Source organism: Gasterosteus aculeatus, chromosome 13, assembly GCF_964276395.1.
Source record: "Gasterosteus aculeatus chromosome 13, fGasAcu3.hap1.1, whole genome shotgun sequence".
Lineage (NCBI taxonomy): Eukaryota > Metazoa > Chordata > Actinopteri > Perciformes > Gasterosteidae > Gasterosteus > Gasterosteus aculeatus.
In genome coordinates, this window is record NC_135701.1 from 8,944,383 (window position 1) to 8,957,592 (window position 13,210).

At 40.8% G+C, this 13,210-nt stretch overlaps 1 protein-coding gene across 4 annotated transcripts in view; it reads right to left on the reverse strand.

The window, feature by feature from the left end:
- The window catches only part of frmd3 (FERM domain containing 3), a 40,878-nt gene that overhangs the window by 21,714 nt on the left and 5,954 nt on the right, over window positions 1-13,210 (reverse strand). For 2 of the 4 annotated variants that reach the window (XM_078087398.1, XM_040195546.2), the window contains exons 2-5: window positions 8,093-8,197; window positions 7,122-7,164; window positions 4,056-4,134; window positions 1,307-1,404 (exon numbers count right to left, since the gene is read on the reverse strand). In XM_078087398.1, the coding sequence (XP_077943524.1) occupies window positions 1,307-1,404; window positions 4,056-4,134; window positions 7,122-7,164; window positions 8,093-8,197 (325 nt within the window). Of the gene's footprint in view, window positions 1-1,306; window positions 1,405-4,055; window positions 4,138-7,121; window positions 7,165-8,092; window positions 8,198-13,210 lie in introns of all 4 variants that reach the window. The other 2 variants (XM_078087397.1, XM_040195545.2) reach the window with 1 other exon arrangement.

Sequence of the window (13,210 nt, forward strand, 5' to 3'; positions counted from 1 at the left end):
ATCTAGTCTATACATGCTAAGCTAAGTAGTTGTTGGCCCTGCTTTCAACAAATAGTTGTGAGTGCTGTATCAATCTTCTCATCAAGGTCTTGACCAGAAAGAGAATGAGATGTATTGCTATTATAATCTGATTTCATATATTTGCATCATCAGCAAATCTAAAGGCAGTTGAGACGAAAGCAGAGGGAGACAACTCTTTTTGAAACATTTCCAGTTCCACGGGAGAATAAGCACACTCGCATTAAGCAGTTAAGATAACCTTGATTGATAAATATGCCTTTTTTTAATCCAGTACAAAGCCGTAACAGACACTAATTTCTCTTTCCAAATCCGTTCTTAATGAGCAGTCACAATAAAGGTTAAATATGAAACTTGCCTGGAGTTTAATTAAACAATAATCCTCATCCCATCCTCCAGCTCTGTAATCAACACCCTGACAAAGTGGGACAGGGACCCGCCGTCGTTAATCAGAGCAGCCAGTGATGCGCTGCGGACCCTCTCTGGGTCGAGATAACTCACCAGTCACGCTCTGCTCTCTGCGGACATGAGCCGAGTGTTTGCAAAGTTCAAAGATGTGTGTATCAGCCAGAGGGGATTCGTTTGTATCATACAGCTCAGCTAGTTCTATTCATAATGCACATTATTAACCTGTATGTACTAGTAAGATGAAGAAAGGACTGCTCCTATTGGAGATCGGAGCAGAACAAATGGAGATAACCTAATGGGCATAACCTAATTATATTGAGTGTTAAAGAGACAGTTGACTCCAAACTATAAAAAAAACATTGTTTGAATTTTACTACGGTAGTAACAATCTAGATTGTTCTGCTGTTACCGAGTCACATCAACATCACACAACAAGTCACACAGAAACATAAACAACACTAAAAGCAGAGCGCTTAAAGAAGATGCCAAAAGTTGCCTACTGTAAACCGATTTAAAAAAATAAACAATATAAACTACCTCAAATGAAAATGATGAATGTTAAGAATATCTTCTAGATTACTCTGAAGCACATCCATATATGCATCCAGTAGATAAATAAAACAAAATAATAGGCTACAGAAAGGATTAATTAAATATTTGATCGGCTCCAAATTCCTGCAGTGACTGCTAATTAAATTACAGAACACTGAGCGATAAACTTGATTAATATACAAATTACAGTATTAAAACCTTACAAGCAGCACTAATGTACCAAGGGCCATCAATGATGTCATGTACGCATCTACTTGTTTAAACGCCACAGTTCTAGTGATCACACAGCTCAGAAACAGAAAGAAAATCAGCAGATCACTGGCCTCACCCTGTATGATGCAGGCTCCGAGATATGCAGCTTCAGCAAAAGGACAAAGGAGACGACCGTGGTAGACATCTCTCTTCAGCTGCAGGTACAGCAGATACCTGGATACACACAGTTAAGAAGAAAGAAATGTGTGTTTGTGCTGAATGAGCTTGATATTTGTTACTCAAATAGAAAGCGTCTTTGGTCCACAGCAAGCCGGTGTATAGTAGGATGCTACATTTAATTGTTCCAGATGTTTAGCAATGAAATCCATAAAACCCACACAGTCCCATGATGGTCTATCTGTGCTACTATGGCAATTAAAGCCAACATTGCCATGAAAACAATTACCCGTACAGCAGTGACTGGCCCTGTGGTTACTATGGAGACGGCTTTAATGGAAGTTTAAGCATGCTGCTGACCAGCTCATTTGTCTGGTGTTACCGAGGAGACAAGAAATGAAAGTCATGCTGAAAGTATAGGGTAGCCATGGCTACAGGTGAGTTTCACCCACTCACACCAAAATCAACTCACCCATTTAAATGGTGTAACTGAAGCCGCAGACGAGAAGCGTGAACGATGCAACGGTGCAAAAAGCCTGCTGATGTAGCCACAAAACCGAAGCAACAAAACCGGCATGCAGGTTTTTCGTATTGGCCTCAGCACTCTTTATTTAAATGCCTTCTTCGTTGTGTTTAATTTTGTCCTTCTCGTATGTCACATGCAGCAATACCTCTTCTTTCCATAGTCTACTTCCTTCCCTGAACTCCTGTTTCAATCCTGCAGTTACACCTTTATGCTCCTCTTGACGTATGTGTTTGGAAGTCCATCATCTGTACATCCTCCATTAATTGATGTGGTATGGAATATAATCATATTTCATAATGACTACAAATCTTTAGACCTCATAAATGTATTGAATATTCCAAGCCAGTTTATTTCAATCAATCTGTCCTTACTTCTCCCACACTGTGGTTTTATTATTACTCTTTTAATTTACATGAGGTTTAATTTGTCAGCAGTGTCTTGACTACACAGCGGGATATCTATGAGTTACATCCATTCAATACACCTGTACAGGTGAGCTAATGCTCAACTCCATCAACGGAGACGACATATACAGTGTTCATTGGAAGGGTTTTTGCATCCTTTCCCTGACAAGAATGTCAATTGGAGACATTTACGTAATTCAAACTTTTCTTTACATGAACCCATGCTGACTTTCAGTAGATATGAAGTAATGTACCTTACTTTCTGCTTTAGCACGGACAAAGTATTGGTTATGGATGTGATTAATAACAATACTCGGTTGCTTTGCTTGGTTGCAAATGATATCCTGCGAACTGGAGCACATGCAGCACACACACATTAGCATAATATTTTGGGGGATTTTCATGGTAAAAAAAAAAATCTTTCCCCAAAAAACTTGATAGCGAGAATTTCATCGGATGTCATCACTGACTGACTCTTCTGAATTTTCAATTTAGCTTGATTTTATGTCCACTCCCGATTCATCCATATCAATGTAGTGTAATTGTGCTCCTTGAGCATACGGAGATTGGGTTTGCTTTCTCTCAAAGACGAGCCAGAAAAGTAGATGAACACATACAAATGCAGTTCTATCTAGTTGTTTCAATGCAAGGACCATAAACATACAATCTAGAGAGAAACGACAGGTGAAGCTCAGAAAACAGAGAGAAAAGGGGAGTGAGGTTGACAATGTTCAAGTTCTAATCGCTGAGGACAGTTAAGCCCACATTAGAGGAGAGATGTGGAGGGACACCTTTGGGAGCTGAGTGGGCCGGTAGGGAGCAGGAGGACAGAGCGAGACCAACAGAAGGGAGAGAGGAGACACCAGCTATAAAAATAAAAAAAACTGTGTAGACTGCAGAGATGGAGAGATGGAGAGAAAGATGGCAAAGCAAGGATGGAGGAAAGGAGCCAGTCGGTGAGCGCAGATGGGACGAAGAACTGGAAAGCTCCCTGCTGAGAGAGCTTCTCTCGCTGTGCCTGAGAGAAGGTGTGTGTGTGTTTGTGTGTATGTGTGTGCGTGTGCATCAGTATTCAGGGTCATTATAAAGTTTGTGTGAACTACCGCTTACCCCAGAAGTTACAGCGACTCCTTAAAACAGAAATGTGTTTGTTCCAATCACATCTACCACGCACAGGTTGTTTTAATAAGGGACATAATTGCCTGAGGAGGCAAAGGAGGCGAACACTGAAAGAAGGTTTGAAGCTGGTCATTAACTTCACACGGGAAAATACTTTGTGTGACGAATGAGTGAAAGACAACCTTTCTATTGCCTATCTGCATTTTGACATTAGCACCTGGTGAAACATCAGTATTTCTCTATTGAGTAAGTAATTATATTTTCTTTCAAAAACGAGAAGGAAGTGGATGCTTGGATAGTCCAACAATCAAAAGTGTGGTGTAAAAACATAATGTTTTAATATTAATATTTTAATATTAATATTATGAGTTGAGGCTCTTACATTTTCTGATAACTAAACACTGCTCTTTTTGAAAGACTACGTGCATGTCTGCTATGGCTGTCAATAACATATAAACAGCCACTATCTTGGATCCTTTTTTTAACCTTTTCAACCTTAAACTTCTTTACCATCAAGCTATAGAAATTAAGCGTATGTGTATGAACATGTGGCACTAAAAAGTCAGTCAGGGTCTTTTTTCTTTATTTTTTTCAACACTTTCTCACATTGCGTCATCCCTCATAAACCTACTATATATTGTGTGTGTGTTAGTTCTTACTTGGTGAGCTCCTCCCTGATTTTCATCGGCTCGTGTGGATAAAACTTGACCCGGAAGCACATGGTGTACGGCTGGTGAGCTGCTGAAAACAAGAGAAGACCACTTAGAAGAGAGAGGAATTTAGCGAAGGAAGGAAGGAGGAAGATGAAAGAACACAATAAGATGTCTTTGATTAGGAGAGGAGAGGGGGAAAAAAGAGGATAGGCGAGATAAGAGAAGAGAGATAAATGAAGAGGAGCACAGCAGTGAGGATTAAGCCAAACGGAGGAGAAATAGAAGACGGAGACAAAAAAAGAAACCAGGTTACGCCTCTAATGCAGATGAGTCATTTGATAATTACAGTAATTAGACGTTACGCACGCACACGCACACGTACGTACACACAAACATTTAGTGCGCCACGCTTTCCCTTTGATCTGATGCATTTCATTACTGCTGTGTGTGTGCTTGTGTGTGTGTATGTTTGTGTGTGTAGCTGCGGCCGGAAAAACATTTGGGCTTTAAATGACAGTTTGATAGGCATGGTAAAATACACACACGCACGCACAATGACATGGTGCTCGGATCATACGACAGCAGCAGGCTAAACTGCCTCCCAGAGTCTCACTGATCTCTCAGAATAGCACTTTAACACACATTGGTGCACACGCATGCTAATATTGGAGTTTACTTATTGAAGTCGTCAGCTGCAACAGAAGAGCTGTTTGCGTTCTGTTTCCTGTCAATATTATTTCTTTATTCAAGCACTGCCAGTGCCTTTTTGTTGTCTGCATCTGGTACTAATAGAATGCTTACTGACACATGTGGGGAAAAAGGAAATGTTTACGAAACTGAAGTACGCGGCCTGGAACACAATGTCTCGAATGAGGCAGTATAAACTTCACACCTGGAGTCCATGCATTCAAAAGTCAATGCGTTGTGGTTAATATTAGAGTATTTACATGCTGTTATGTGTCTAGCAATTATTGTAGTAAAGATTTCACTGTTCAAATTTCTTTGCTGGTCACTTTAGGGTGTAGCAAAAACTTTGCACATGACAAATCAGCGATGTTGCAGTTCAATTGTCCTCACAGGACATACAACACAACCATAAACTGAACCACAAAAGCAGAAAAGGAGGCAGAAAATGGCAGAAGAGGAAGAAGAATGTCATCTAACTTGCCCTCACCGCTCTGTCTTTAATGGGGGGGACCCTCTGCGGTATTGTCTAGCTATGAAAAACAGCACACATCTACATTATACATGCTCAGCGATATGAAAGACGCAATCCTCCCGCCCGCGCTCAAAGAATTTGAGCTGCTTTTTGGCTTAGGGGACCAGATGCTTTTAAAAATTTAAAAAAGAAACAAAATCAAAAGCATTTTAGGGGAAAGTGAGTTGGCACAAAACACACACTGTGTCGGTACGATTCAGATCTATTCACCACTCGTCCTCTGCCGCGCTCTCTTAACTCTCCATCTTTCATCTTTCTTCAACCTCTCATCTCCGAATATCTCTCAAATTTCCTATTTTCCCAGTGTTTTCCTCCCTAGTGTGACTTCTTTCTTCAGCAATTTCATTGCACTGTTTCCTCTCTCTCTGCCCCTCTGAATTAACCCACACACACGCATATCCTTTGTATCACTCGTTTCCCCCTTCTTTTCCTCTCTTCCATCCATCCCCCCGTGCTCCATCCTCCTCCCCTCACGCACATGTCCCGATGAAGCAGAGCGCGCCGCTAACAGCTCCTTTATTAATTTATGGCAGCGCAGAAAGCACGGGATAGTAATTTAAAGGGCTGGGCTAAGTTCAGATATGTTTTAGCTGATTGCACAGATGATTGACGAGCACCGCTGTTGAGATTTGGTTTCAGTCCATTATAAAGACAATTTTTCTTGAGTAGAAGTGTAAAAATATGAAAGAAGAGGTTGAGGACACACCAAGGTGCATTGGATTCTAAATAAAATGTCTGCTTCTTGATAATAGGTGGCTGGAAAGGGAAAATGTGTTTAAATACTTTGGTCTAAATCAGTGGAGGAAGAGATAAAGATCTCAGTTAACTATGGTGTCAAAATACACAATAATACAGTAATAATCTAGACTACAGGGTAAAAGCATTATCATCACATTGTACTTATAGTATTGATGTAGAGAAGTAAAAAGTATAGATTTTACAATACAATTTAGTACTTGAGTAAATGGATTCTACATTTGAACAATAGTCAAATTGTTGCAATGTTCTTGTTGATTCGTAGCATAGCATAAGAAGATGGGCATCGTCTAATATGAGTTGTATGAGAAGAAAACATCAAGAGGGAAATAAAAACCAAACGTAAGAAGGTTGTGAGCAGCAGATTGTGAAACAGTCCATCGACAATCAGTTCATCCGTATCCCTGAAAAGGTCTTAAAAGTTTAATGACAACTTCACATTAACCCAAAGCAACGAAGACTCCAATGTACCGGTGCTCAGATAAGATCTGCATCCTTTCATTGGTGATGGTTGACAAAAACCTGCACACTCTGTGTCGCTGTATGTGGTTAGTGTAGTCTTAAGTATTCTCCATATATTTAAATCCATCATCACTTACCGACCCCGATCACCGACCCCGACACTTGTCCCCGTTAACTTGTACACGTCTACTGAAGGCCGCCTGTTTACTAGTTTGATGTTTGCTGCCTTCTGACTTTGCATTTCACTTTGTCTATTAGTTTATTCATAGATGGGTCACTTGTCCCTCCGGCGGTTTGTTGTGTCCTTCTGTCTGTCTCTGTTTGTCTGCCTGTGGGGCCGTCTGAGTGAGTGGTAATGTGAGCTACGTGTCCCGGGGATGAGACACATTTTATTTGCGCAGTGGAAAAAAAAAAACACACGTCATGACCCATCTAACAAGCGTACACCGTGATGTGTTTGCTTTTTAAATTGTTCAAACGTCCAGTGGCTTTGGCGGCTTTGTGCGCATGCTGCCGAGGCTCTTTATGTGTCAGAGTCTCTGCGCCGCCGTCTGGTTGCCGTGTTCATTGTTGTGCGCACTCACACTGATGCAGAACACACAGAACAACACAAAGGGAGCAGAAGTGACACTTACACTTCATCTGTCTCACCACAGGCTTGTTGGGCTCCAGCCAGTGCTGAGGGACGGAGACAGACAGAAAGAGAAGACCAATGTTACCTTCACACAAGGATATTCACTTTTAGAGCGGAGCAGCTACAAAAGGAAGATTTTGTAATTTCAATTACAAATCAAAAATCTCTTCTTGCTTTTGCTTTAGGAAACGTTGCACAGGATTTACCCTGCATCCATTTGGCACATTTGGACATTCATTCAAACTCATCACAACATAAAGTGTTTGAAACAACCGCAAGAAGATAGAAACCACTGATGCCATCATTTTTTTCTTCTTCACCGTACTCTATTGTACTCATGATGTTGGTGTTGTTGTTCTGGTTTTCTCGTTGAAGGCCGTCAGAGCTTCTGCAGAGACAAAGCGCCTGGTCTCTTCTGTGTGAGCGCTGTTTGAAATATGCAGACGGATTTCGGCTGCATATTTCTATTAGTTGAACTGCCTCCGGCATCCGGCCCATCACACTTTGGCTGGTGGAGCAGTATTCTATTAGTCACTAGAGTTTTTATTCTTGTTCTTCTTCTGTGCGACCACACGTTTACTTTTGATGGGGAATTGTTTTTTATAAATGTCTGGATAAGAAAAGTATGCTACAGAGGCTTAATATCTAGATCAAGAGATAATACAACTTGTATTCATTTGGGCACTTCTTTCCACTGTAATGTTTCATGAAAAATGAATACAAACAAAATGGGTTTAATGGGTGCAACTTTACAACTATTTATTTTCCCCTTGATCATGAGACAGTTCTTCAATTCCGTCACCACTTTGGTTAATCATTTGATTTACTGTTAAACAAACAACAAATATTGTTGAGGATTGGCCTCCTTCTCTGTCTAACAGATTTTTAAACTGCATATCTTTGAATTTTGGACTTTTGGAGGGATAACACAAGTATAGTAAAGACATCAGACATCAGACGTGTGATAGTTACCCTCTGTCTCTCGGGGTCCACATACCGAATACCAAAGTAGTCTTTCTCAAGTAGATTGTAGTGGTTACACACATGGTCCAGCAGGAACTGACCTTTGGTGTCCCTCTGTAAATACATGAAACATACAAATGTTAGAATTTAAGGGCATTGTGTGGTGAGCAGTCAGCCACTTTCATTCCAAGCAATGTTCCCCTCCGCGGTGATGATGAATCCCATAACGCTCACAGCTGCATCGCTGCGCCACAGCAAACAGTCCTCTGGGTGATACTTCCCTGATGTACATGTATTTCTGTGAGGGTGAAACGTGTGTGTCAGCGACTTTTAGATCTCGTAGCTTCAATGTTTCCTGAGGTCATATTCCAGCCTCCTAACATGCAGATGAAATAACACATAATCACTCAGCATTTATTACCTGCTGCACTGTCAGTATTTGCTCATTGCATACATACATTGCAGATGCCGGATTAATTTGGAGACACACACATAAACAGACACAACACAGATCGGTCCTTAGCCCCAAAATCTGTAACTACCAATCGTCACTAACGTCAGGATGCTGTAAAATCGGACTCCATCCACTCGATATAATAGGGATTTTCAGTTAACAGCATCTCAGTTTTCTTGTAAAGGAAATGCTTGAGATTCGAGCAGAAACCCGGATGTTTTTCTCCTCCATCAAATGGTTGCCGTGTCAGTAACCAGCTGGTTTGTTTTGGTCTTAGTTTAAAAGCAAGCTGAGGATTTACGTGGTGTCATTAGCTTTTAGTTTAGCATTTCTATGTGCAGATATTTGCATCTGATACGCACCATAAGATGAGTCATTGACAGTGACTGAGTGAACACTGCTGTTAGCTGAAAGGCTTGATTCTCAGTAAACCGCTCAGGTCAGCAAATCAAATGAAAGAGCGCTTTGTTCAGTTACACCAATAAACCACCATCTCGATCCAAATTTGATTGGACCTTGGGAATTTTTTTACCAACTAATGTTTCATCAGTTTCACTGACTCCTCCCACATCTTCACCATGAACTTTGTGATGATGGGGGAGATTTTACTAATAATTGTCATGTTACACCCGCCTAACCTCCAGCAGCGTCAACACTTGTCCTCTTTCAGATTTCATGTCATCCGGGCTAATTGTCAAATAGTTTCCAACCTTAATGAATATTGTTATTTATTTAAAATAGATACATCCCTAAGATGCAGCCTTTACTCTTCCAGTCCATCTCTTCTCAAAAAAAATCTCCTGCGTGAACAAACAATAGCAATTTTACCTTTTGAGGCAGGAAAAATTATAAAATGTAAAAATAATAATAATAAAAGTACCTTTTACACAGCATCTAAACCCTGAAATCAGCACCATACATGACCCTGTTCAGCCACTGCAGTCATCTTACACAAACATGTTGTGTTTGGTAAACACTGCAATCTCTCACCGAGGCTTAAATGCGTTTCTTGATGAATCATGCTCCATTTGTCAATAAACAATCTTGTTATGTGCAGTAATTGCAGTAAACTCAAGATGCTGACAGTTTGGCCACAAGCAAAAAGCAAGATGGTCTCTGTAAATGTCAAAGCAGCCACTTAAAAATGGTAAAAACAGAAAGGGCTGAGTAAAAACATTACGTTACGTTGACTGTCCACTACGACAGCATCAACAGAAGAGCTTCCCAAGCAGGACAAACAACACTTTCAGTGCATGTACAATGCAACAAACAATGATAAGAATTAAAAATAAAATGAGTACGCTGTGTGCAATACACAGGAGTTCACATATAGGCTAACCACACAGACACGCTACACAGAGCACATTATTGAATCAATATTTAATTTGACATAATTTCTAGTTGTTCTGCAGTCTGCTGTTGACTGTCAGACACAAACAGCATAGCAAGGGTACAAATTAGTAACCTACTGCTTTTTTGCAATTGTTGTAATGTTTTCTATTTTTACACAAAATTTGTGTGTAGAGGAATTTAAGTTTTTTAAAAGAACAAAACTGTAACACCAATATAACTAATTGATTTTACTAGTCAGGCAATAACAAAGTAATAAGTATTTTTTTCTGTGTGTAATTAATGTAATTAGTGGTTGATTAGTTTTCCCAACACCGATTGTATTTGCAACATCACCACGGCAACAATCAGCTGTTAGTGATCTCAGAGACACCGGTATCACGGTTACACAAGCAAGCTTTAACATCAAGTGTGTGTCCCTGTGAGTGTTGATGTAGTTGCCTCCATGCTGGCTCTGCCTGTGTGTGTTTGTGCGTGGTGGTAGTGGTGTGTGTGTGTGTAGGGGGGGGGTTGGCTGATCCCATGACAGTGATAACAACTTGATAAATCTGAAGAGCATACAGACGGAGACACACACACGCTCAAGAGAAAAATAGCAGAAGCAGAACGAAAGCATTGCCGCTGCGAGCCGTTTCCGGCAGGCTCATCAAACGACACCTTTCCTCTGTGTGGTTCTCGGTTGGAGGGTTCTTCTCTGGAGAGAAGGGAGGCAGACGGACACCAAGAGAGAAGACCAGACAGGGAGTGAACCGAGGCCAAACACCGGGAGGAAGGACGAGAGAGCGCGCAGACAAGAGCTAAAAAAAGAGTGAAAGAACGATGGAGACTTGAGGAGAGGGAGGCAAAGAGGAAGAGAAATGTAAAGAGTCTATGTCATGTCCAACAAGGGCTGAATACATATTTTATAAATCCAAAGGCTGGACATTAAAAATTAACCCGGTCATCCTGTCTCTACATGATCTCACCTAATGACGGCAAAGTGCTCCTCGCTCTGCCTCGCTTGAACACACAGACACACACACACACACACACACACACACACACACACTTAAACAGAGCCACGGAGCAGAGTGTGTTCAGTTTAGCAGGAGCGGAGTGCACTTTGACGTCTTTGTTCGAGTGTGTCTATCTATCCTCTACCGTTTTTGCCACAGCAACCAGATGCAGACCAAGCGAAAAAGCTTTAGGGGAAGAAATAAATAGGAAACCATCAGCATAGTGAATATAAAAACACACACACAATCAATAATTTACTACTGCATCTCTGTAAGTAAACAAAAAACATTTCTTTTAAACTAACTGACGAAGTATTTTTGACCTCGATAGACCCCACTGCAGAAGTACCACAAAGAATACCTTTTCCCTGAAAGATAAATCGCTTCCCTGCAAAAAAGACAGATTTTTGGATACACTTAACTCTATTTTAAAGGAATTTTCATTCATTCATCTGCAGTTGTGAAGTCTAACGTTGACTCTCTCTTAGTCCTTGAACACAACGGGTCAAGCACTAGGACCCTGGGTGCCTCGGCCCAATTAAACACAGTGTTGTTGTTTAATTAATATGCATGCCAGCTCAATTATGATTGGTCCTTATCAACTCATTTCATGACGCGCATACCTAATTGGCTGAGCTGAAGCGCAAGCGTTATATTCCTGCAATCCCTGCATGAAGAAACCAACCCACACTGTGAATGGCACACACAGCGAGGCACTGGAGACATAGAGAGAGTAGTTGGACGTGAAAAACAGTGATATGCCCTTGTTTTCCTTCAGACAAATCATTTTTAGAACCTGGTAGCTGCTTGAAGAAAAATGCTTCACTAATTTATGTATTTTTTTCTTTGTTATCACTGCATTTGCTCCTCAGGGAAATAAAGATATATATGGGACCATAGAGGACCAATTCACAAATCTACTTGCCAATTAGGGTGAGTGTGTGAGCAGGCTTGTGTGACAACACCGTTGTCCTCCAATTATTAGCAGTGCCAATATTTGTCTATAGACATTGTCTATTTTTCACCAAAAAATGTAATTTAATTAAAACTCAACCTGATGCATTTGGTATCTCAAGCTTTGTGTTTCTGTTCTAAATATTAAACAAAATGTTTTGGATGTTTTAATGATGTTTGGCGGCACAGCATGCATCCAGCCAGCAAGGAAGTGGATTTTAAAAGACAATTTTACCACTGCGGCAGCATGGTGGTGTGGTGGTTAGCACTGTATCCTCACACTGAGAAAGTCCCGGGTTCGACTCCACCCACTGGCCTCTCTGGGTTCCCTCCGGGTTCTCCGGCTTCCTCCCACAATCCAAAGACATGCTCAGGGAATCAGGTTAATTGGTCACTCTAAATTGCCCGTAGGTGTGAGTGTGAATGGCTGTTTGTCTCCAGCAGCCCTGCTATTGACTGGCGACCAATCCAAGGTGTTCCCCGTCTCTCGCCCCATGTTTGCCCCCTGGAGCCGCTGTACGAAGGGTAAGCATAACCATTTATCAGTAAATGTTTCATAAGAAAATCCTGGTGGTCTTTGTTTCAGACCTGACGGGGTAAATTGAGCGAAGCAGTATAAAGAGACAAGAATAAAGTAATGTCTCAGAGTGAAGCCCACACAGCTCTAGTGAAGTATTGATCTCATGAGCTGCACATCGGAGTGTGCTGGGTTTAACCTCTTCAACCCGAACCTCAACAGTAATGGATTCTTCCCTGGAGCTACAGACATGGGATCAGGACAAAATCATCCGCTTGCAGTAGCATGAAAATCTTCCTATAATTTTTTACAATTAGCTCAATTACTAATACTTTACATGGCCTAATAGATGGCAACGTTGGTGTGTTCATTGGGTTCATATTGAACAGCGATTGGATGGATTGGCATGTAATTCACTACAGGCGTTCAGGTTACCCTCAGGATGATTTGCAAAACCTTTTGGTGATCCTGGTTTTGCTCTAGCGCCTTCATAAGGTCAAATATTTAATACGTTTAAGAACAAAAAATACCTGCAAGACGAATGAGACTCGGCTGTTCTAATAAGTTCATGTTATACATACCAACACTAAATGATGATGGTGAACATGATGTGATGATGTTTAAACCCTTTAAAATGATGATTTTTCCATTTAGGTTTTGTTTTTGTGTCATTCTTGTTTTCAGTCAAATGTGTTGTTCTTGTGTCTGTCATTGTCCTGCTTCTTTAGACAATTATCTAAAATGATGAAGCACTTGGTAATTTATGTTGTTTTAAATAGCGCAAATTAAGATCATCATAATCAACCTGAAATCTCTGCATTGAAACACGTAAGAAGAACAAGATCTTCTCCGGCACC